Raw genomic sequence first — 26,199 nt, forward strand, 5'->3', positions numbered from 1 at the left:
TGGAAAGCTTAAAATGAAAGCGATAAAGAGACAACTTGCCGTTGTACATTCTGCATGAGCTGTTAATGAAACAATTATAACACTGTGTGGTGTCAAGCAAAAATGAATTTATTATTTATGTCTTCAAGTATGTACAGCTTTTTTGAGAGAGTACCGATCTGACGAGGTCAGGAAAGTGCTGGAAAAAAAGGTGATACGGCAGGCAAAAGCAATCATACATCAAGCTTTCATTGCAAGCATTAAAGAGATTAAAGACAGAAGTTACTGGGTAAAGCACAAAGAAAAGAACTGCATAGGAGATGTTCTAAAAAAAACAACCTGTCATCACTCAGGAAATTCTGCCTTAAAGACAAATACTTCCACAATATTGTCACTGTGCAAACATGGAATGATTTTAAAGGGTCACTCCACCTCTGCTACAAACAAGGTTCAGTTTACTTGTTACAAAGAGTTCTACTTGGTCTGTGAAGACTGTTGTGTAGAGTCTTCTCTTGCTATGGAAACTGCCTTTTGAAGTTTGGGACAACTCTGATAATGTCAAAGACGCTATTGTGTTGCATTATGGGAAATTTATCTTTCAGCATTTCTGGAGATTGGTCAATAAGTCATGCTATCTCGGCCTCTTCTAAATCTATTTCAAGAAATTATTATTTTAAAAGTCGTGTTCTTGTGGCTCGCCAAACAGTGTAAAAGTGCAAAACTAAATTGCTTGATTACCATATTGATTGTTCAAAGCATGATTAAAGCAAAATGAAATCGTGAAACCAGGACAAGATCAAAATAAATCCTATCTGCAGTAATCACAAACTGCATTAAGCAACTTGTCTGTGGTAGCTCTCTGTTTCTGACTGCACTGATTTTTACCATTCCTGTTTTGTTTTAAGAATACATCAAAACATTGATGCATTTCAAAATTATTCTGAGGGAACTGTATACAGTGTACAAGATATGCATTTAAATTTGAAGTGAGACTGTAACTGATTAAAACAATAAGAGCGTAACATTTTTTTGAGATCTTTGAATTAGGTCAGCTTTAATACATATGATGTGCCATATGAGCCACAGGACATTGAGAGGCCAGTGTCAAATAAACATAAATTGGAAAACCTATGCATTGTACAAATAACATGTCAAACAGTTGTGGCTTCTCAATAATTCACATTCTTCATGTACCTCTAGCATTGTCAAATCATCAGCATTTATCAAACAACAACCAACCACACAGTAATCTCTTAAAAACCACAAAGGCAACAATATGTAAAGCTACAGATTGCATTAATAGAGGTATGGGATGATTATGATTTTGACTCGTATGTTGAGTCCTTCAGCCCTCCTTGTCGCATGGTTTCAATGCCAGTTTCTCTTAACAATGTCTTCCTGTAACTGACCACATCAACCTGTGCACATTCAGATTATCAGTGTATTCATGCAGGCTGCGGTGCAGGTGGTAGAGCAATCCCACAGGAATTTGACTTCAGTGAACAAGGAAAAACTTACAGTAAATACATGATAACCGAATTTAGATTTGGATCGTTTTTACAATATCTGACATTTATTGAACTGCAACACCACTTTATAGTGTTTTGTTACTAAATTAAATATGCTTTAATCCACATTCATTATTCAAATCACATAATTTACCTGTGAAAGTGAAAGCATATTGAATATCTAGTGGCTGCTTTGAACCTAAATGCTTCACTTCAGAAAACTGAAACTGCAATTCAAGGCACTCTCACAGGTGTGTTTTCACCTGAAGATAAAGTTCAAGTTCATTCAAATCTCTTAAGGATATTTCAAGCGCTTGTGCTGGAAGCATTTCATTGATGAAGAATGAAACCTATCCTTGGACTGAGAGAGCAGAGTAAAGGAACTGGTCCTAGTGACCAGGATGTCAAGTCTTCACAGTGATGGCATGATGGTGGCTAATAAGGTGTTGCATTAAGACACATAGCTGCAGCACCAACCTATGGAGTATCTAATGGTAACTGTACAAACACAGGAGCTATGTACAGACTAACAAGAATTCATATATACACACGGCAGCTTATATATTGGGGTGATATGAGCAACACAAACATCAACTATTTATATTAACACAACATGAATGAACAGCACATTATGTACATTCAGTGAATGGCAATGTACATACATAAACAATGGCAAAAATCTGCACTTTCAAGCCTGATTGGGCTAATTATACATATTTAAAAGTAGTACTACCATTATGACTCCAGTCAAGGAATATGTATTATAATTTGGACATGAGGTATGTTGATGCAAATGAAACAAATAACATAAAACTCAAGAATGAAGACAAGTATGTACATATGGTTACATACATGCTGGTTAAATATATACAGTATACGCACAGAAGATTGACTAGAACTATAATGAGATATCTTTTTGGTAACAGTTGGAAGACACAATGCTACTCAGATTAGAGAGTCCTCGCCTTGGGGTCGGTCGGCTGATATGACGAAGCTGGAAAGGGGCTGTGGGCATCCTGGGCTGAGGGCACTGCAGGAAAGGCAAACACTCCTGAAGGAAGGGGGAAGAGCAGCCCAGGCCACTGGCTAACAGAAAGAGGTGAGGACAAGGCCCTGAATGGAGCAGGGGAGTGTGACTGATAAGTGAGATGAGGCCCTGCAGAGGGGGTGGTCATCACTGCTGACCCAGGGCTGTCAGGCCATGTCAGGGGCAGACTGCAGGCCTCTGAACCTGGGGCTGTCCATGATGATACCTAGAAAGGTTACATAATGTAAATAGTGCACAAAGTCCTTTAGCTAGTGACATTGTTAGTCAGACTCGTGTGTAATAAAGATTCTGCTGACTGCTGTCATCTGCACAATTCATAATCTCTAATATTAAGGCATTTGCATGAGTATTTTAGTGTATGTAGTTTTCTTCACTTGAAGCCGCACTACCTAAACACTGCATATATGTACTTCTTCTATGAGCTAATTTCTAAATTGGAACAAAACTTCCATGACACTCACATCTGAAGGACTAGCAAGCTGTTCACATGTTCGAGGGACAATCTGATCCCAAAGCTGCTGTCCACTGATACTCAGAGAGTTGGTGCGCGGCCGGTGGGTCACAATAAGAACTTCCTGTGCCCAGTCATCCATCAGCCGCTGCAAGTCTTCAGGCAGGTTGTTTTCAGTGGCACTCATGGATGTGCCACTGTATGTCTTGTTGTTGCTGTTATTGGCCTGAGCCTGGGCCAGACCCATCACTGGCTGATGGGGAGGAGGCGTGACACCGGTAGGAAGTTGCTGTGATTGATTGAAAGCTGAAGCTGAAGCTCCAGATCCTGAGAAGACACACACACACACATCCCATGATGCTATATTCAATGAGGCGGTTAGACTGATGTAGGCAACATCATCTGGATTAATTCAGTTTAGTAAGATGCTGTAATTTCACGTACTGCTGCCACGCTCTTTGCCAAGACACAGTCGCTTCAGTGTTGACCCTACGGGAGAAAAAAGGACTTAATAGTAATTGTGATTTACATCATCAGGTCATAATGTTTAGTAACAGGATGCAGTGCAAAACAAAGCTACTAAATGCTGCCACAGAGCAAAGGAACAAACTAAAACCACACAACGAATGGGTAAGCACAGCAATCAGCTCCCTGAAATAGGACAGTCCGTATATTAGAAAAGTCATGCAGGCTGACCAGATAAGAGCAATATTAAAGTGCAGTGTTGATGTATTAAAGAGGTAGAGATTAGAAAGACTCGAGAGAGATTAAAAAAGAAGAGTGATTACAAAATTCACAGTAGCTTGGGATGCATGAAGCATGCCCATGCAGAGATCCATTTCTTTGTGATGTGAGGTGGATAATTCACAAAACTATGCGTGTCATAAAGTGGAGAAAGAGCACAAGTATCACTCAAACACTTGAAATGTGAGGTAATGCACAATACTGACAAAATGAACGTTGATTATCCAAACCTTGAACTTGTAAAACACAGTGACTGGAGTAAAAGGAACTACTGTTAAACTGAGTAAAATTCTATTTCTATCTCTGCATGGAGAAATATATGTAAATTGGGAAATAATAAAGTGAAATTATCTTTAAAATGGAAAAATGTTTTAGCCATCAACTTGTCAAAACCAACTGTATTCCTTAGGGGTTTGAATAAGCAATATATTTTTATGAACGCAAAAACAAAGAAGAAAGTACAAAGGTGAGGCGAAGCAAAAGAAAATCCAGCAGTGTCGCAGAATAGTCTGGCAGAGACAAAAAAATATCCATGAACTGAAATTAGATAAGTAGAAAATATGAAAAACGAAAAAGTGAAGCTATGCGGGAAGAGAAGAGATACAAACAGATAGACAAAGACACAGGCCCACTGAGAAATCTAGCTCGTGGCTTGCTACTCGATTTATAGGTCACTCTCTCAGATGGTTGAGGGTAATTAGACCAGCCTGTAGAGGGGCATAACCAAGGGAAGAAGACGACAGGGTAAGAAGAGCTAAACACACACACGTTATGAAATAATTCTCTGATAAAAGTACACTTTATTAGTGGAGAGATTGATGCACTGTGATGCTTCCTGTGTGTTGTGGCTGATACCTTGTCCAAGTGGAGCTTGGGTGCCAGTACCGTCTCCATGTAGTCCAGCATAAATATTATCAGATGACAGAGAGCCTTTGAGAGAACAGGGCTGCTGAGTCTGCACAGGCTCTGAGGTGGAGCTGGGAAGGTGGCTGGTGCACGAACGTGCTCGGCTGTGAGTGGGTAGAGGCCCTTTGGCTGGAGAGCCATTTAAACTCACTGTGGGCTCACTTGTGCCTGTAGCAGCACCTGGACACACAAACAAATCTAATAAATAAAAGAAAACCTCACAGGGACTCTTTGTATTTGTTGGGTTATCACATATATTTTTGCAGATTAATTCTAAATGAGTCAGACTAATCTCTATAATTCATAATATTGTAGGGTCGTAGCCTTAATATTTGTTATCGTCAGATAAAGTTTTATTTTCTATAATTCTGGTAGGGTTAATATTTAAATGGTAAATTCATATCATAAATAACATTGTAGAGCCTTCTCTACAGTAAAGCCAATATTTAAACTTTTATAATGTCAGTCTTATGTTTCTACTAGAAACCATTTTGACTGTTGCTTTAAATATGCTGTATAAATAACGGTGACTTGACACAAACATAAAGATGCTATTACTCTTTATATTTACTGCAAATATTTCATTTATAACACTTATAACTCTAAAGGTACTCACTGGCTTTGCTGGAGTCACTAGTTTTGGTTGTAACATTTCGAAACTGTTGAACCAGAGGACTGAGAAGTTTGCCTGGCTTCAGTCTGTGTTTACTGGACCTCTTCCTACGTCCGGCATGTGGTCCAACATTAGAGATTCCCAGGCCAGATGGAGGGACTTTGCCAAGTCTGCGATAAAGTAGCTCCACTTCTCCTCGCTGATGGGCCTGCAGCTCTGAGATCTCCTTCAGATGTCTAAGAGGATGGAGGCAGGAATGGATTGATCACTTATGAGCTAAATGACAAAGTATTTTAATATACAGACACTACGTAAGACAGACAGTGAACCACAGGATATGCTTACTTCTCCCTGAGTCTCTGTAGTTCCCTCTTTATGTCAGAGTCCTCCATCTCTGAGTCGTTATCGCTGCTAGCATAGGCGGAGCCGTGGACACCTCCATGCCTGTTTGGTGAGTCAGAGCTCTGCACACTGCTGCTGCGACCGGAACGACGGAGAAAGGCCACCGCCCTCTTCATGAGGTCGCTTCCTCGGCGCTCAGAGCGAGAGTGTTGGGATGGGGTGGCAGGGGCCAGTTTTGCTGGACTGCTCTCGGCCCCTGAGTCTGAGGACAGGAAGCGAGCATGGACCGTGACATCCACAGGGACAGACGTTGAGGTCAGAGCTCGAGGCAGGGAGCCCCGCTTGGCCATAGAAGGAGGCGTGTCCAGGTAGAAATCAGGTGGGGCAGAGTAGCGGCTGCAGCGTGTCCTCTGTGTGATGTCATCTTCAGTGCTCACCACAGAGAACCGGCCGATGGTGGTAGAGGTAGCCATGGCCTCAGCCTGAATGTGGTCCCCACCGTATCCCACAGGGTGCGCTGGTGAGGCAGCGCTGCTCCAGCTCCTTTGCTTCACATCTCGTCCGTTGGCCACTTCAGGAGGTACAGAGATTATCTGTCCAAAGTAAAGAACAGACTGAGTTGCAGCACCGTGATGCTTTTGTGATTAGACATGCAAATTAAGGCTGTATGAAAGACAGTTTCATCTCCGCCTTAAATATGAGAAAAATCTCCCTTTTGTACCTTGAATCGACCTCTTGTTCCGGAGCAGGAAGCAGAGTGAGGGACGTGTCTTCTTGACAGGGAAGCTGCAGGAAAATTTACACAACAGTAAATACTGTAGCAGTGCAGAAATAAACTGACATCAAAATTTTGTGCTAGCATGCCAATTGTGTGAGTATGCTGTACATACCACACACAGCCGAGTCACTCAGTGTGCTCAAACTATCCATTCTTTCTGGAATTTGAGGCTTGAAGAGGTGACAGGACAAGCGATACACAAAAATGAGATGCAAGAAAACTACAATACCAACCACTGATCACTGTCTGATAACGGGCTTTGAAGAACATCTAACTAAATAATTGTGATGAAATCTTACTGTAGCTTAACAGTTTTCTTAAATCTCTTGCACAACTAAAACTTACTTCCATGGATCCGAGTGATATATAGTATCATACCTGGAATGTAGCTGACAATGAATCATACGAAGTGCTGAACACCAGCAGTAAATAGCAGACAGTGTTGTTGTACTCACCAGCTGTTCTCCTGCCCTGTAGCGTCCCTCCCCTATCGGCCCTGGTGTGCTGTTTCCTGACCCTCCTGTGGCACTGTCTGGACCTGGAGGAGACTGGATGTACTCTGTGCCGGATCCTGGCGTCTCTGCAGCACTGCCAGACGGATACATGGGAGCATATTCCTGGTAGAGCAAATTCCTTAGCTTTTCATCCAGAGTCTTTATAGTGCTGTCCACAAATCCCCCACGTCCCAGCCTCCCTTCGCCATCGGACTCACTGGGACCTGCACCGTGCTGGGATGGTGCTGGGCTCTGGGGCAGTGAGGACACTTTGGTCCCTCCGACAGTGGAAAAAGGCTGGTGGAGCACCACGGGCTGCTGCGGTCGCTCACACCGGGCTGCAGGGGCGTAGGACACAGATGGCGGATCTTTGGCTGAACCTGGATCCTGAAGAGGAAGAGGAGTCAGAGGAGACCCACCCTGTGAAGTGCTCACATCCAGAGACAGCGGCATGACGAGAGGGCAGCAGGGAACCTCGTCAGCAATAGAGACAGGACATGTCATATCAGGCATCTGCTGAGCTGCATGTACTGGGGAGATGGAGCCCAGAGGAGATCCCTGTGAATCTTCTACTGGGAAAGACGTGTGTGGTGACGATGGGGGCAACGTTTGAGCTCTGGCTGGCTGGGCTTGATGCACACTAGGCTGCACTCCGCTGCCTGCTGGCTCCACCGAGGGCACCGACTGGAGGGTTGGTGGTGCAGAAACAGGAGGTGACAGAGTGGCCAAGAGGAGTGGGTCTGTGTTGGACATTATTGGAGGACTACAGAATCCATACACCTCGTAGGAGAAGCCTCCACTTCCACCAGACATTGTGGAGGATGACCCATCTTCTGCAAGAGAAAAAAAATAAAGATGAGCAAAAATTATACAACACGTAGGATCCGAACAAATACAAACTCTGATATTTAATCTGTCGCGAAGTCATCATTAGCTCATCATAACAGAAGGATGTTTTGTAATTCAGCTGCCACCAGGTAGTGCTATTGCTCCATGAAATTGTCAGATATTATGCTGAAGTTGCTGTATAGAAACAAAGTCACCTCTGGATGTGGAGGGCCTTGCAGTGCCACTGTCAGCAGGCTGGGTGGTGGCTGAGCTGCTTGGAGACTGTGTAGTTGTCCCATCAGACGGAGTCTCCTGACTGGACATGGGCGTCTCCTCTACAGGGCAGATTATGAACCATCTCTTTCCCGTATGAAGAACTGCAACCCAAGACGTTTGAAAAAATGGCACAAGTTAATGTGACAAGAAAAAAGGATTCACCAGACATGCATAAAGCTGCATTTTTGAAAAAAGAACACTGTTTTACCATTTTGCTGATAGACAGGCTGAGGTGCTCCAGGCTGCTGACTCTACAGGGGGATATACAGATGAAAGATAAATCACTGTGCTACTTGCTTTGCTGGTCTGTATTTGTCTTTATCCACGTTCATGAATATGTTTAAGTCCATATCTAATGTGTTTGTACAGATTTTCTAACCCCTTCTTACCTCTCCTGTTAGCCCGTCACACGTCTGGCCTTGTAGAGGACTACAGCTCAAAGTTGTGTCCCTCTCACCCTCCATGTCTTCATTCAGCATGTCTTCAGCTTTGTCCACAATGTCCTTTAGCTGGTCGATAAATACCTCCTTCTCTAACAATAGTATAAACCCATTCTCTACCTGTAAGCGTACAGTTTTAAAGATGTTAGGCAACGCCACAAACATAATCAGTAAAAATTCAAAAACGTAAGAAGGCTGAACTTACCATATAAGTGGCAATTTCCTCTGGAGCGTCTCCATCCAGGTCGAATTTAAATGTCACCATTTTGTGGTTGTGAGTCTCCAGCTGACATTCTACCATTTTATCACCAGTGTTGCAAACCTGCAGGGACAGCCGTGACATTTTACAGCCAGAAACGTTAAAACTGAGAAATTGTAACTTTTAGTAGCCACAAATTACCCCATGACTCACATTGAGCATGCTCAGTTTGGGTTTGCTCATCTTTTCTTGCCTGGAACGTGTGCGGGCCGACTTGCGGTGATGTTTCCTGGGTTTTCCATCCCCCTTCCCCCCACTAGCCAAGCTGTCATAGCCGTCACTTGTTTCCTTACCAGATGCTACATCAGAGTTGAGACTACAAATGGGAAAGTTTTAGACACGTTATCACCTTTACCTCAAACTAAACTATAAAGAGCAGAATCTGTAAAGAGGTGACAGTCACTGAAAAGCAGACACACACCTGTCATATGCATAACTGGGTAAAGATATTACTTTGTCCCGAAGCACATCCTTAAGGAAGAAAAATAGGCAAAGGTCAAAGAATTATCTATACAGAAAGAGTCATTGCAGGACTGAGTAACACTGATAATGATGTTAAAGTGTACTGTTTTTGGACTCAAACTTAAACTTCCTAAACTAAGATGGACTGGTTTCATAATGGAATGGATGTATAAAAACAATTAGACTTCCTTCATGGCAATATTAATTCAGCAAATGTAATTTTTTAGGAATTTGATTATGGTATAAATCAATACAGAAAAAAAGTACAGATTTTGGCTCTATCCCTACCTCGACACAAGGCTCTTGTTGAAGAGTGCTAGATGCAGGTGTTGTCTCCAGGTTTTGCTGAGTTGTAGCCAGGTTGGCACTCTCAGGCACTGAGACTGTCTGGATGCCAGCAGGCTGCAGAACTGGAGCTGCGACAGTAGCTGGAGCAGAAACAGGGGCTGCAGACTGAACTGGTGCAGGCAGAGTGACAGGGACTGGGCCTGAGACCAAACCTGGGACTGAGAGTTGAGGTTTGCCCATGGCAGAAGGTTTGTCTGAGCTAACAGAGGAGACATTCATTTGTTCTAAAGTGGGACCCGATCCAGACATCAGTGCTTGAACTGTAGTTGAGGCCGGAGCTTGTACTGCTGTTGGAACTTGTACTGGGATTGGAGCTGGGGCTTTCAGAAGGGTTGAGGCTGCCGTTTGAGCTGGGACTGGAGGTTGGTTCCGTGCTCGCACTAGAGCTGGAGGTTGTGCTGGGGCTTGAGCTTCAGCTTGGACTGCACCAGACACTGAGACCGGGGCTGGAATTGTTAGCTCCAGGCCAGTTGCAGTAGTTTCTGTATCTGCTCCACTTCCCCAGAGAGGAGTGTGAACAGCAGGTGAGACAGGGTGGGCCACAGACAAAAGCTGAACATCCCCCAAAGTGCCATGTGGAGCAATCACCTGCACGGGAAAAACACGAAACAACACTTTTAAGGAAACTTCTCAGTTATACCAAGTTTTGTTTACCTACGCATCTCCAAACGCATGCCCTGCATGCATTACACAGTTACACCATTAACACACAACGCCACCTTAGCATTATAGATTTCCCACGACCACAACCATTACAGTGAGAACTGAGTCAGATATTCACCTGCACAGGCTGCTCAACCAGTTGAGGCTCAGGGTTGGGGACAGGGTATGGGGTGGGTTGTACCTGAGAGAGGGGTAAGTGATGGGTGGAATGGAAGGTACCGAGGTTCGGCTGAGAGGTGGGAGGGCCGCCCTGGTGCTGTGGCACCGCAGGGGACATGGCCATGGCAAGAAGTGGAACAGGGAGCGCCACACCGGGCACGTGCTGAGGGGTGGACAGGGGAGTCTGAGGGGTGCCGAGAGTAGGTACAGGAGGGAAGGTAGCATGAGGGGTCAGAGGGAGAGAGGGATGGTGGGGTGAAGGGGAGAAGTAGGCGCTAGACATAGGAGGGTCATTGCTGCTGTAGGTAGATGGCAGAGGGGAGAAGGAAGGAGGCTTGTGCCCCACTGTTTGAACTACAGGATATGGTGAGGGAAACTGGGAAAGAAAAAGGGAAAATGATATAAAATGAACAAAGACAACCAGTGGATAGAAATAACATTCACACAGGCCCCTTATGTATTACTGAACTTTGTAACCTACATGGACATTTTCTAGGATGTTTTTTGTTCTTAGTTGTTCATGTGATTCTGATGCTACCACAACACACCTGAGTGCTGATTTGCAGGGGCAGGAGTGGGGGAGGAGCACTGGAGACTGACTGTGGAAAACTGGTGGATGGGTCAGGAGGACTCAGGTGAGATGCAGGCTGCTCAGCAGAAAACAGCTAAGAAAGGAAATCAAACATTTTGGTTTTTTACTTTGAAAGTATGAATTTTTAATTGGAAATACAAACTAATTCTCAGTTAAACTGACAAAATCTTCAGTTCTAAAAGCTCCACTTTGATAAAAGTGAGCTGCAAGGCAGGTAAATTTGGCAATTTGGTTAAGCTGTGTGATTTTCAGTGTACTGCTCTACCTGGGGCAGGATAGCAGCTGGTTGAAAGTGGCACTAAACAGAGGAGAAACAAATGGGAAGGAGACACAAACCACATGAATAGCTGTTCACATACATACATATGTATACATACATAGATATACAGAATACACTGACTGTAAGGGGGAAAATCAAATGCACTTTTCTCCACACACACACTACTGCAAACAGTGTGTTTTAAATGAACTGTGCCACTAAAGAACTGTATTTAACAAAATTTGTAATTTTGTGAAGCAGTCAAGTGGAGCAGCCTGCAAGTGCGCAACTACCCCATATCCAAACATGCTTATATGTTGCGATCAGCCAGCGATAAAAATCAGTTATATTTATACGACCTACAGCGTAAAAAAAAAAATTCTGTTCTTATTTGACAGATTTTTCAGTATTATTGAACTACACAGAAATGTAATTAAAATGACTAATACAGACTTTAAATCGAATGTCACAATGTTTTACATTAGCTATTAAAACATTGACATAAAGAGACTTGAAATAAATGAGAAATTTTATTGCAGTTGAACAAATATTTGCTTTTAATTGAAGAAATGAAATGTTTAAATTTAAGTTTAATACTGTTAATATCTTTCTAAAATGACATACAATTACTGACAATTAACAAAACATCTATCATTATATACTGGAGGTAATCAAATAGTTTTGCACATTTAAATATCCCTCATTAAACAATAAAAATCCCTCTGAAACTCTGCAAAAAAAATAAAATAATGGATTTTAAATTAAATGAAAATATGTTTAATTGGAAAACTACTGTATGTTTATGAGATGATTATGAGATACTACACTGGGATACTGGATACTATAGTTTGTTTTTTACCAGTGTATCTAGATAGCCGAGTGAGCTACAGTGACTTTCAAACTTGTGCTTCCTAATTCAGATTTTTGTGTCTCACTGCAGATGTTGCATCACACTTGGACACATGAAGTACCTGCTCCTGGCTGGGTTGGGCAGTAAGCTGTGTCTGTGGAGTCGGGGCTGCAGCTGGAAAGCTCTGTGCTGTCTGTCTATTCTGGTGCGCAGTGGGGGCTGGAGTAGCTGGAGCAGAAGCTGTCTGTCAGAAACACGAAAGACAGGCCAAGTTAATAATACGAATGTACCTCTGCGAAAACAAATTAAGCTCAAAGTTTAAAGTGTCAAAGCAGGGGTAGTCACTGGTAAGAAAGTACAGAGGAGTGTTTTTTTTAGCAGTTGGCACGGTTCATTAGGGGAAGTTAAAATGGAAATGGGAAGCTGCAGCATTTTTCTATCATCACACATCATGCTCACTGCAATACACTCTACAACTGAAGCACCTGGAGCGAGAAAATTGAGCCCTTATTGAGGATTAAGCAGCAGCAGACTGGCTGTTAACATATATGGCCAGAGGAGTGAGGCAGCAGGCAGAATCATGGATGATACAGCAGACTGCTGCTATGGCACTACTAGGCCTGTGTGAAGCCTCTCCCTCTGACCTACCAGTGGATCTGCTCTGCCTTCGCTGTAATGCGGTGATAACAGCAGGTTCTTGTCCAGATTTGGGTGACAGAAGATGGGAACATCCAGGCTCTGACTCTTGTGTATATCCTCAAATACTGAGGAATTATTACCCCCTACCTCCGCCTGGCCGTGCATTGAATGAGTGATGCCTCCTCTATCAGACAGGGTGGGGGAACTGGTTCTGCGACTGACAATGTGACGGAGACAGTAGTTGAGAAGAGTGAGATCTCCACCTTCATACAAACTCCGTGGGAGCATGACCCGTGAGGGCGGGGAAAGGCGTGAAGGTGAAGTCACCGAGGTCGGCTGACTGTCTGATGACGGGGTAGAGGGGGAGGTTGAATGAGTGGGCAAGGAGACTGCAGGACACCTCGAGCGATGCGGAGATGTAGCTGAGCCTGGCTTTGACACTGGAGTGAACTGGGTGGATGAGGAGAAGGTGTGTTTGTACGAGTGCCCCAGTGATCTGCCTCCCTTCGTCCTGCCCTTGAGGAGGAGAGACATGCAGGCCTTGCAGTGGTGGTGGGGCTGTGGGCTGCATGGGACATTCAGACGGTCCTCTGAAGGAGGTTGTAAATTCAGGGGGAGGTGAGGTGAATCAAAATAACTTGTCGAGTCATTATGAGAGTGTTGACGGGGGGGCAAGAAAGGAGATAATAATGATGGATTCTGGGCTTCCAATTTAGAGGATGGGTAATCTGTATGATGCACTGGACTCCCTGCGAAATTTGTTGATGCCAGATCCTCTAATGGACACTGGCAGGGACTTGGAGTCATTGTCTTAGTGAGAGAGTGTGTCCTACACTGTAACATCTCAACCAAGGAGGTGCTGCCACGCCTAAGACACATTGTGCTCTCAGTGATGAGCAGGTTCTCGTGGCAAACAAAGGGTTCACTGTAGTGACGCTGATCAGGTATCGTTCCAAAAAAGAAAATAAAATTTCAGTTATTTAAGAAAACAAGCCAGAAAAACAAAATAAAAGTTTTAAGGCAGAAAATTTCAGGTGAACTAGAGTAAGAAAGTCATACTCACTGTTTGACAATGATAAGGCCCCTGATGCAGTTGTGCTGCAGGTTGTTGAAAGGCCCCGGGATGCAGCTGACCTGTGGTTTGCTGGTAGGCTCCCTGGTGTAATTGTGTGGATGCTTGTGTGTAGTTTTCATGTGAGGCCTGTGCTGTGGGTTGCTGGTAGGGTCCCTGGTGCAGCTGAGGGTCAGTCTGTGCAGGAGGACTGTAGATTATCTGAGCGGTAGAAATGGGCTCTGGTAGCGACTGGTAGGGGCCATTCTGCTGATTGTTTAGATCATCTAATTGCATGGCAGAGCTCACGCCGCTGTCAGCTGTAATAACAGAGTAAATAAAACATTATAATTTTCCATGATTTGCTCTGCAGGAAGGACAGACACCAAAGGAGGACAGAGGAAGAAGGAGACAGTTCAGTATCACCTCATTTAAAGTCCGGCGTTGGATCATGATGTTACTCATACACTGAAGTTGCTTTTCGTATGTTTGTATCTTACGTTCTAAATCCTCATTCCCATGCCTTACTATTTCCTAAACCATGAGGGCCATATTTCAATGTTTTCTAAGTTTTCTTACATTTCCATTCAGACAGTTTTTAATGAATTCATCTTTATTTATTAGAAGAAAAAAAGCATATCTCAAGAGGAAAATTCCAAGATGGTCTAACTTCTATGGATGTCTGACATCTTCCTTCATTTTGCATTTCAGTTGAACCTAATCTCTTTTCTTAACCACTGTTTTATAAAATTATCACATTCTTGATCTTATTATATTATTCGACTATTATTATTTTATATTAATTGCTACTGGAGATACTAAGAATTTCACAAATGAAATAAACATATGGTTTTAATGTTTTTACAAGAATGAACAGATACAAATCTCTGATTGGTTATTGTGCACATGCATGGAAGTAGGTGATCACTTCAGTGCTACAAAGGAAGGTCCCATGTTTTGCCCCTTTTCAGCAAATTAATAAATGTCTCACATGTCCCCAGAATGTGTCTTTCAGTTTTTAGCTAAAAATACTGCAAAGATATCACCATAACTGTATAATTCATGGCTTTAACGCTGATCTGAACTGACCTTTTCATGTTCAGTTCAGTCTGTAGCTTTAAATGAATGAACTGTTGCTGTCCACACCCAATTCAGGAAGAAGACTCTCTCTGTGTCTTTGTGACAGTACCGAGCAAAACATCTCATAACACGGCAGTTGAAACAAATGTGAAAGAATGTGTACCACTTCTAAATTTCTTTCCAAGTGACCGTTCTGCATGGAACTGTCACAGAATTAGCAGCACCTGTTGTTTTGAATTCATGTGTTGGGTGAGTCTGTCAGACAATGATTTGGTTATAAAATCATTATATTAGTGGAGCAGAGCTGCAGCTTGGGAAATTTTCTCAGATGCTGGGAGTGTCAAGAACACTTCTGTGTTCACTCATGCGGCCACCAACAGAACATTTCATGTGGCTTAATTGTGGCTGAGACATTTTAGAGGTAGCAGAAGCAGCTCTAGAAACTAAATAAACTTGACAGACTGAGAGCCCCTTTAGCTAGTACGTAGTAGTTCTAATTCTGCTAGAGTGCAAAGCTGGGAGGCTATCTAGTTGTGGGGGATCAACTGAGGAATAGCAGATGCAAATATCTCCAACAGGTTTCACTTTATATCTTCAAGTTAATAACAACCACAAAAAAAAAAATCATTATATGGGACCTGCACCCATGGTTAGACTTATTACCAGAGACTGATTTTATGTAATACACCATACATTCACGTGTTCTTTTAATTACAGTTTCTTACATGTGGTAGAGGTGGTGGTGGGCACGGTGCAGATCAGAGTCTGCTGCTCCGACTCGTGATCCTCATAATCTGTAGCGGCTAGTGTGGCTCCCTGTGGAACAACAGTACCAGGAACCTGCAGTAGGTTCTGCTGCGTCTTCTTCACAGCTACTTCACCATTTCCATTTGGCGAGACAGTCCGCTCCCTTCTCCATTTGATGAGAGCCACACGGTCTCGAATGGACTTCCCAACTATCTTCACATCACAGTCCAGGAAAAAACCTGATTCCACCTGCAGGTAAGACACAGGAAAGACACTCAGAGCTGCGCAGAATGAAATACATCAAGGCTATAACTCAAAATCTTATGTAATAAATCAATACATTTCTATTCTCTTCTGAACTGCCTTGGTGTGCCTTTCCATAGCTTTAGATGCAGCAGCAAAGATCAACTCTAGTTGACTGCTCTAGTTTTGATTAATACAGAAAATACTTCAAGTCTATCACTATAGACAGTATGTTACAGAGCACTGACCAACTCCCATTTACACCAGACCTAATTGAAAGAGCCTAAAGTTGTGTTTCACAGTAAAGACAACTGCATTAATACCGGACACTTACATACAGGTGTTGTGAAAATGGGACAAGACTACACAGGTAATAGTCAGCTATTTGTTTTCATACATCGAAGGCAAACCCCATTAATCACAGGCAAAAAGAGACCCTGTCTTCAAAAAAACAGCCATGATAATTCACTGATGATATAGCACAGACAAAAGTATTGTTGCTATGGTTACTTGCAGGTCAAAATTTCATGGAGGCTAAATTTTAATCATATTTTTAAGTGTTTTTTATTCAACAGCCACCTGTCAGCCAATAAGAAACATATATTTACAATGGCTGTGGCTGAGTCTACAAAAGAGCTTGTGGAAATCAGCTTGCTGTCTGGCCAGTACAGGGACAAACTGCAAAAATCCCTTGATTGCAATTTCTAGCCACTCAGTAACATGATATAGTTATAAGATTAACACCTGAAGGCACCTAGTCCTACAACTGCGCTCAGTTTATGTTCAATGACTATTTCAGAGACACATTTTTATTTTTACCATTTCTTGGGCGACTACTTCTGGGACTTCGTTCACCAAGTTAAAAGTAAACTCAATGGCACCAGTATCTTTGTATTTCCCCTTCAGCTTTTTCGGATCTTCAACCCACAGCTTTAGAGCAATAGATGATTTCTTGCCGTCATCTTCCTCATTGAGCTCCACCCGGACGCCTGTGTCCTCGGCAAAGAACGCGTGATTCAGGAGGTCCTTGATGGAGTACCTGCAGGGAAACAGACAAACATCAGCCACAGACTCATACCATAGGTTACTATGTCAGTAAAACCTAATGATGCACATCATGGAGGAACTTCAGCTGTGTCAGAACCAAATACTGGTATTAACGTCACACTGCAGCAGCAGAAACAAAACAGTTTTGAGATGAGGGTAAATCTTTACCTACATAAAAAATGGGTCAAGTCAAAGATCCAGGCCCACTTACCTTTCTTCCCACCTGTGACAGATACACTCCCCTATAATCTCCTTAATTTCTGGATCACTGACTTTGCTGTAGCTGGCAGGTTTCACCCCCTAAAAAAACAAGCCAGTACCAACATGTCTCAGTTCACTAAATGACACAGTCAAAACAGCAATACTTAGAGCATGACTGAATAACTGAGGAAACAACTTCTGTCTGCAGTGTCAGAAAACATTAATTACAGACTCTCCAAAACACATTTTCTTCCAGACATCTCAACTCTGGGGATTAAGGATCTGCTGCTGCACAAGCAGAGTTCTGGAGAGCAGGAACAGAAATAAGACTTTATTTTTCTTACCAATTAAAAGTTTTATTCATTAGAATCAAAAAGCACCACTGCTCCATTTGATGTGGCTACTTTCTCTAGTATGAGTAGAATTGGTGGCCACAGTGGGCTAATGTTAGCAAACATTGGGTAAATGTGGCTGTGTAACACACATTTATGAGTTACATCACTAACTTTATGTCTCTCCTCCATTTGTGCTGTCAGCTTTTATTTATATTTGCAAAGTTGAGCTGACATTAGCTACAAATGCTACTCATTTTAGCTTAATACTGTTCTAAATAGTAGTTTAGCATTTAGCAATTCTCCCTGACCGTCATAGACAAATGTGATTGTTTCCGTTGGCCTTTACATAACTCAACATTGAAAATTGATTAAGTTTTGACCACCAAGAAAAAGATTTTACGAAATTTACTTTTACTTCAGTTAAACATTGTATGCAATGTGGAATTCCATCAGAAAAATTGTGATATTTCATCAAAATTACTTTATTATGCATGTCTCATTTAAAAAAAAAATGCCAACAACTTACTGTGTGCAAACTAGATTCTGTAAAAAGCAAAAAATTCTTTGTTTGTCAGCGCATCTGCGAAGCCTCAAGTAACTCAGCAGCAACCAAAAATCACATGACAGAAATTCAAGGACTTTTAGGCTTGGCTAAACTGCAAGCTGTGTTTCCACACATGGAGCAGAGAGAACACAAGTGTGGAAACAAACTACAAATGTAAGTTGTAAAATAGCCATAAGTATGTTTTTATACATTGCTATAGTGTTAGTGACATCTTTGGCATTTGGAAAATGGTTGTACAAGTTGATTCCATTTTTTTCAGTGTATTATAAAATAAATAATTAAACATTATCTTATTTGTTTTATTAATTTTGATTTATTTATACTATATTTGTTAGACAGTTTTCTCTACTTCTACCCATGGTTGTTATGTTTACATAAAGGTGAACATCTTTGCAGTAAAAAAAAAAAAAAAAAGAGCCCATATTGAATAAATATGTGTGAGGAGAACAGAAGACCTAGGAACTGCTTGGGGGCCAGGACCTTAACTGAGTTAAAATTACTATTTTAAATGACAAGACACGAGAATTGTGAAGAAATATGTGGTAAAAATAGGTTTGCCTTCATGCCACAATAACAACGGTAGTTTTAACTGCTTTAAATATGAACTCACGCTGGTGACTTTGCGGTAGATCTGAGCAGCGTTTTGACACTCGGAGTAGGGGTATTCTGAGGTGGCCATCTCTAACATACACATCCCAAAGGCGTAGACATCCACAGCTTCATCATAGTGCTCCTCATACATCTCTGGGGCCATGAACTCTGGAGTGCCTGGAAAATGAATGCAAGAGAGGGTGATAAATTATAAACTCACATGAGGTTACTCAGCTTTCATTTTATTTCAGTGGGATCAACAGCAAGACATTGAGCATGTCTGCTAAGTCACGATTCCAAGAATTTTCTAATGACTCCCATGACATCGATAATATGCGGTTACTCTGTATCATTTTTATGACTCTAATTGAAAAAAGTGAAGAAGATACTGTAGAAGACTTAAAGTGGATGCAACGCTGATTTTTATTTTGGTTTAATACTGAGTAAAAGTTTTAGGAAGACGCTCTTATTACCTGTAAAACAAAAAGTTAGCAATATTGTTGTCTGTAACATTAAGTAACATCACATGTGGGATTATGATAAACATTTAATCACCCAACTCTACAGCTCCTTTCATTTTTGTGAAGCTTTACACCATGTTTCAATTATTCTTTTTTTTGCTCATCAGTGCTATTTTTGATCACAGGTATTTTTAATTTAAAAAGAAATCCAATATCTGCAGTACCAACTAGTACATAGACACAGGTACAGACTTGCTGGTGAACACAGTAGAGCTTACACTAGAGCGAATACCGGGCTTTTATTCATCACCTTACCAGAGTCGTGATTCAGTATGAATGCCAGTGTTGTTCTGTAGCAGCTAAAAATGTCAGACTTCTGTTTATAGGCTGTTTGTGCTGCCCCCAAGTAACCAAAAACACAGTTGTTCTTTCAGTTTTAAAACAGATATTCTAGTATTCACAGTTCAATAAAACAGTGTTGCGCCAACCAGCTGATGACTAACCGATAACACTTTTAGCAAAAGAGGCCCTCTTCAGCGTTGCCAAACCCAGGTCTCCTATTTTGACAGAGCCTGTAGGACCAGTGATGAAGATGTTGTCACACTTCAGGTCTCTGTGGATGATCGGTGGAGTCCTCGTGTGGAGGAAGTGGAGGCCTTTGAGAATCTGTCTGCACCAGCTTCTGAGGACTTTAGGCTTCATGACCTTAAAGCGCTTTAGATACCTGTGAGAAGATTTTTATTAAAAAAAAGAAAAAAAGTCATAATAGAAGTTGTAGGTAAAAACACTACTGATTGACAAGTGGCAAATTCACATCTAAGAGTTTGACCACAAATGACCTCTCTATTGATAGAATATTTCTAATCAGCTGATTCTATTTTGGAAATTGTCACTGCTTTTAAAATGCTTAAAATGCTTCAGCAGCCTGGACATGGTGAATATGAATCTCTATTGACCATTCAGTTCTCAAGCTAATCCCTAATTCTCGCCGATTGTGTTGCCTATGCTCTCAGTGAGACAAATGTGTTTTTAATTACATTTTGAAACAGGAAAATCTACCTTTTTAAAGATGAAAAAACTAATTTACTGAGATGATGTCCTTTAGGCGGTATATAAGTAACTTACAGTTAATTATATGCTTGAAAAGAGCACAGAGACGATGAGCATGCCAAAATATAACAAATATGCTCATGAAAAAAAAGTGGTTTCATTTTATATTTTCACATTAATACTCACGTTTTTAGTGTCCCTGAGGTCATTAGCTCCGTCACTAGAACAATGCACTTCTTCCCTTTCACCGGTGATTCCCAGAAGTCATAAAATCGCACGATGTTAGGATGCTGGAGAGCTTTCAACATCTCTGCCTCCTCTTTGAACCTCTGTCTCTCAGCTTTGGACAGTTTCCGTTCCTGAGGAAGATGGAGATAGACAAATTATTCCATAAGTTCTCCCACTCAACCTTTTATTTCCTCCAATATTCTAGAGGCTTATCAACTGACAAGCTGCAGCAGTGATCAATATACTCAAATATAACCAGGTTAAGGGGTGGTGGAAGAGGAGGAGGACAGATGAGCTCAGTCTTTATCATTGCTTTTCTTGTTTTTTTCAGTGGCATTGTAAATTCCCCCTCAGCTTCCTTTAAATAGTCTGATTGTTTCAGGGATAATGCTCTGGTAGGACTGCGTGTGCCTCATGTTTAGAGTGAACACAGTTTTGGCATTTTGAGTGGCTAAACATGGGGGTCTGCACCATTTACTCTTTTTCATCACCACTGTGCATAAAACATGCTCTGCTAAAACACCTTAGAACCATGAGCAGAACCATTACAGCAGACAGATGGGCGAAAGCCTTATTTAATCTGGTTCTGTCATGCAGAGACAGACACATCTGTCATGACAGATAAACACAAGCTTTAATCACATTTTAATCTGTAAATGTCAAATGTGCTGCTGGTAAATGATGAAACAACAACAACAACAACAACAAAAAATGGACCATTAAGAGTTTAAACCATCCGGCTGGGAAAATTTGCTTTTTCAATCACAAAGCATCAAAAGTATTAAGAAAATCTCTATACCTGATATAGTCATTGGGTACAGTTTCTCAGAGTTTAAATCCTACATCTTTGGGTATACAGGCCTGAGTGAAAGTGTGTATACTGGATCAATATTTTGGCCCCTGCGTTCCCTGAACTGTTGTATAAATAGTAAAACAGCTGACAGCAAACATTCTCTACATTTCTGTTTCTCTCCTGTCAGCATAGCAGATACAATCCAACGGCTAAGGCCACGACAAATGCTACATGACCTCCAGACTTTCTCCTCTGCTGTCTTTATCGGCATGCTTCACTGGGAACAATTAGGGTGCATTTAGTGTTTTAAATGTCTGGGAGGCACAATGACCTACTGTACATCACATGGCATTGATTATTGACTGATGCTGGGGAATCAGATTACCTTCACAGGCCATAGTGACCTATACAGTGCGCAGTCTAATGCATCTTACATTTTGTGCAGCACGGTAAAGGATACACCTCTCTCTTTAGCTACCTTCATTCTAACTGAGGACAAACATATTGCAGTTTACCATATCTCTGTATCCTGTCAGTTTTCTAGTCAGTTTACATACAGATTATTAGGGATGTTGTACAGACAAAGATCTAAGCAGGGTGTGGCAACGCACAATCTGCTTTACTGAGACATTATTTTGGACATAAAAACTGAGTAAGAAATTACATTAGAAGCACTGATGTTTGTATCTGATATAGTGCAGTGAGAAGCCAGTGCCTCTTGTTTAACTGTGGATCAGATACTACACATCTTCAACACTGTCCTTAAGTGAACCCACCCTCTCCCTCTCTTGGTGCAGAGGGCTGCATCAGCAGGATTCACTCTCCAGACACATCTGTGTGGTACCACCACAGGGATATAAGTTGGCGTTTAGTATTCATTACTGAGCCATCAGACAAGGCAAATAATAATGTACAACAGTGAGATACGGATCTCAAAGTGGTAAAGTGTTTTGGCATTTTACTAAATTGTGTTGCACGATGTGCTAATTTCGGGTAAACAACTTGCTCAGCAGATGTCTGATCATCATTCAGCAGATGAATAAGTAACAAGCAGTCTGATTTGCTCAACATCGGGCTCCAACTTCTCCTCAAATCTGATTCATAAATCTTTCTATGAGTATCTAGGATTTCTGCTGTCTCACTCTTAGTCCTACCCCCAAACACACACACACACACTGTACAGACACAGTAAAGGCACAGCATCTGAGTTACAGCAGCCTTTTGTGAGCGAGCCACACCGGCACTGGAGCTCTGAAGGGCACGGCCTCATCTCCAGGGACAGAATGGTTGAATCATCATTAGATCTCCACTAAGAACCTGCTCAGACGCCCCACAGATGCAAATAGGCACACTTGTGGTGGAGATCATCACGCATGATAGATGCCTTCTCTCATATACATTCAAAGAAATATACTCTTCCTCTTTAAAATTCTGTTAATAATGTAGAAGTGTTTAATAATATCCCCAGTGGTTGGTTTCTCTCCTGACAGATGACATAAGACACTGAGCAAACTGTACTTTAAGCTCTTTTAAATTCCTAATGAAGAGAGTGAAAACAGAATTTTAATTTATCATTTCAATATGAGAAATACTGCTACAAAAGCAGCAAATTGGTACTTAATCATGAAGAGACAAAAAAAATCACTCTTCCACTGAGAGGGAGATCTGCAGTGGGTGAGGGGCTACATCATCATCAGCTAGACGCTGATTTTACTGACTTCTAGAAGGACCGACTGAGATTTCACCTCAAAAGGAGACGCGTTACACATATTGGCTGTTAAAACTTACCAAACAGTGAACATCAGTTCATTCCAAGCCTCACTGGGAACTGGACCTTTGTTTAAGCCAATAGAAGCAGTGAGATAAGCACAATGTAATAGTGTCTTAATTCTACGTCTGAACCTGATTGAATTGGGCTGTAATTTTTTATCAGTTATTCCCAGGGGCCTGACACAGTGAACCTGGATTCTGGAAGACACTCTCACTGAAATAATGCTGCACGTCACAGTATACAAGTGAAAGTCAGTTCATCGAGTAGCCTACAACAACAGGCAGCAATTTAAAGTTTGGTGAAATTATTCATTGGGGGAAAATAACATACTTCTGCATAAAACATATTTTTACAGCAGTATTATCGATTCATTTTTCAGGTGTTATCTCTTGGTCAGTTTCAGCTTGTCCGGAAATTTCCTCTGGACAGACTGTAAAAGCTTAGCACATTTTTAAAGGGCAGCCACAGTCTACAGGTCTGTCTGCAGGCTAATCTGTACATCACATGGATAGTATCTAAACTGATCATTAGATTACCACATACACAGATTAGTGATGCAGCAAGCTGTCGCTGCTATGAAGCACTGAGTTTACTGTATATTATCTCCTGCTACAACACTTCTTTAAAATTTGGACTAATTAAAGTGTCACTGAGTTCATCTGCTGACGGCGCTGAACAAAATTCAGGTGTCAGAGCAGAACGGCTTTAAATCAATACACTTAAAAAGCACTAATGTACAGAGGACAAGGCAAATACAGACTTTTTTGTAATGTCCACTTTGTAAAATACCATTGGAAATAGAAAAGATTTAGGCTAAAAGAAGGAGTACTTAAAAAATGGTGCATGAGTGACAGAAAGTCTGCTTGCTTTCCCAAAAATAAAAATCCAGTCATCAGTACAAATGTATGTAAAAAAAATGTCTGTAATTTCCGACTGGTTGGACAGTTTTATCTTGAAACCTCAAACATTATCTGAAGTACAACTGAACCCATGAGAGGAATACGAAAACATAATATTACACAGAATCCATCCTGATAGATTGTCAGGGGGACATCAAAGAGTTTATGGTCTGTTATGTGTCCCTATGTTTACTGGAAATGGACAAGTCTTCAGACTATTTTCTCACCATTTCAGCTCCACCTGAATGAAGAACAGTATAATGCAGTAGCCCTGTGTTTGATATCACCTCCATAAAGACCCCTGGTTGACCCCTGGACCAGATGTTGTGTCTCATATGTGCACACTGACATAATGTGTCTTTTAAACAAACTAAAAACAACATTTAATGCTACAGGCCTGAATCAGCTGACTGACTGCTGCTGCACTTTGAGTGTACCCACCTGGAGCTCACACCACGCCACCTCCACCCAGGTGTCCGTGTCCAGACCTTTGTAGACGGTCTTGAAGGAGCCTCTGCCCAGTTCAATATCAAACTTGAGGAAGCGGCCCCCCGGTGAGGTGGACACAGCCTTCATGCCGGGCTCCTCTTCGTTCTCATCACTTCCTGCTTTACCTGTGACATCGGAGGGCACCACCTCCGCCTTGGGCTCGGTTTCGCTCCGGTCTCCCCTCTCCTCGTCCGCGCTCAGGCTCTCCGTGGCGCTGTCTTTCAGGCCCACCTGGCTCTCGGTGCTGGAGGTCTCCTGGAGGCGGGTTCCGTGCAGAGCTCGGGTCCGACTCCGATCAACGATAGTCCGCAGGTCGATGCTGAGCACCGGGATGCTGCTGACAAACTCCGGCGCGTCCACCGGCGGTTCCTCGGAGTCTGACACCCACAAACTCCGACGGATGAACCTCTGGCGCACCAGCCCCTGGTACTCTGTGGACGGGTACGCGCTGGGGTCACTGGCTCCTCGGAGGGCTGCGATTTGTATGTTGACATTGTGGTCTGTCCCATTCTCATACACGGGCCTACAGGCATTTGCATTAATGTCAGAGTCTAAATTGGGTGCTGAGGAATATGTGGATCCCAGTGGCGGATCTTTGCTTGAATCCTCCGCCGCATCCATCCCTGGTGAAAATGTTAGACGCTCACCGGCGACATTGTGCAGGGAGGATGACGCTCCTCTCCCGGCAGTGGGAGAGTTTGCTGCCTACCTGCAACACTCACATGCAGTGACGCAGTTCGCCAGCTCAGGATGTATGGCCCTGTGCCTCGGATTTGTTTAGGACACAGAACATCCCCACAAAATGACCAGCTCGGAGGATGCGTGCATCGCTCCCTGCCACCTCACGCCCCGGTCCACCTTGCTGCAATACAGCACGGAGCTCCTCTGGTTAAGCCTGATGTCATTGCCAGTGCAACCTATGAGCTCACGAAATCAGTTTCCTCCACATTGCATAATGTCCTCGCTCCAGCGCATAGTATAAAAATGTGATGCGGACAAAATCACTTGCCTACAGTGGGGATGTTTTCGACCGAAACACGCACCAGCCGCTCCAAACGCGCATCACGGGACGACCGAGTGCGCAGCAGTCATCACCCCGCTGCAAACACTCATCGACCCGGCCGATTCAAACGAATAGCAGGTGTTCCGGGTGAGAATCTGAATCAGCTCTGAGAAGTGTGACCTCAGCATAATTTCATGTAACTATCCTCCTGTGCTGCTTCTCCTCTGGTGTTGTCCTGGAGCAGAGCGCACGGTGGATAGAGGCGCTTATCAGATTATGCTCACTGCGGCACAGTTTGCTCAGAGCAGGCAGCTCTCATCGCATCTCTCCCCGTCCGGCAGATACGGCCGTTGTCTTCTGAAATTTCATCTCTTACAGGTTTTGGGGAAAAACTGTAATATTTCACGGCGCAGCCCACGCCCCTAGCAACAACACGTATCCAATAACTCGGCACGCTTTAAGGCGGCAACCTCACCCTCCCATGGCACAGGCTGTGTGGGCCACACCGCTGTCCGCCCTCACCGTGACGCATTCGGCCTCCAATAGAAAGAAAATCAGGCCCACCAATCAAAAGAGACGCTGGAGGCGATCAGATAAGACGCACCGGAGCCCTTTTTAATATTACAGTCATCCACATGGAACATGCAGGGAGGCTGATGGGTAACAGACTCTCAGTGTTACTAAGAGATGATTTCTCAGGTCATTTATAACTCAGACACTTATCACAGTGGGGGTTCATCCATCAGTCCATTTGGATTATTCTAGAGCTAGATTGTTCACCACACTGTAAAAATTACAGCTTAACAGTTTTTTTCACTGCGGCTTAAGTTTTTTTTTGAACAATTACTTTCCCAGTTTTGTTAGAGATGGCTATAGGAAAATAACACAACAACCTTATTTTTCCACAATAACTGTCAACAAAAAAGCAAAAATCATGATCACATCAAAAATCAGTATTTTTAAAAATGGTAATTTGTTTTATTCATTAATGTATGAATCGCAAAATA

The 26,199-nt window shown here is 42.5% G+C and overlaps 1 protein-coding gene across 6 annotated transcripts; it reads right to left on the minus strand.

Moving 5' to 3' along the window:
• Window positions 1-87: 87 nt before the first annotated feature.
• On the minus strand, window positions 88-25,717 carry wnk2 (WNK lysine deficient protein kinase 2). Of its 6 annotated transcripts, none has more exons than XM_022200171.2 (29): window positions 24,142-25,717; window positions 20,196-20,368; window positions 19,463-19,683; window positions 18,518-18,675; window positions 17,018-17,106; window positions 16,579-16,798; window positions 15,495-15,765; window positions 13,702-14,009; window positions 12,121-12,243; window positions 11,156-11,188; window positions 10,847-10,963; window positions 10,258-10,674; window positions 9,417-10,064; window positions 9,088-9,137; window positions 8,820-8,982; window positions 8,613-8,729; window positions 8,357-8,527; window positions 8,176-8,218; window positions 7,907-8,068; window positions 6,825-7,693; window positions 6,482-6,539; window positions 6,313-6,377; window positions 5,595-6,184; window positions 5,253-5,485; window positions 4,586-4,816; window positions 4,339-4,437; window positions 3,431-3,475; window positions 2,997-3,313; window positions 88-2,740 (listed from the first exon to the last, which is right to left on the minus strand). In XM_022200171.2, the coding sequence occupies exons 1-29, from the start codon at window positions 24,808-24,810 to the stop codon at window positions 2,438-2,440; spliced, it is 6,963 nt and encodes a 2,320-aa protein (XP_022055863.2). In that variant the 5' UTR covers window positions 24,811-25,717; the 3' UTR covers window positions 88-2,437. The 6 variants fall into 6 exon arrangements, with proteins under 6 accessions (XP_022055863.2, XP_022055864.2, XP_022055862.2 ...); XM_022200172.2 differs by having other exon boundaries at window positions 4,363-4,437; window positions 6,825-7,696; window positions 24,142-25,716; XM_022200170.2 differs by having other exon boundaries at window positions 6,825-7,696; window positions 24,142-25,716.
• Between the last annotated feature and the right edge of the window lie 482 nt (window positions 25,718-26,199).

This window comes from Acanthochromis polyacanthus, chromosome 5 (genome assembly GCF_021347895.1).
Source record: "Acanthochromis polyacanthus isolate Apoly-LR-REF ecotype Palm Island chromosome 5, KAUST_Apoly_ChrSc, whole genome shotgun sequence".
Classification (NCBI taxonomy): domain Eukaryota; kingdom Metazoa; phylum Chordata; class Actinopteri; family Pomacentridae; genus Acanthochromis; species Acanthochromis polyacanthus.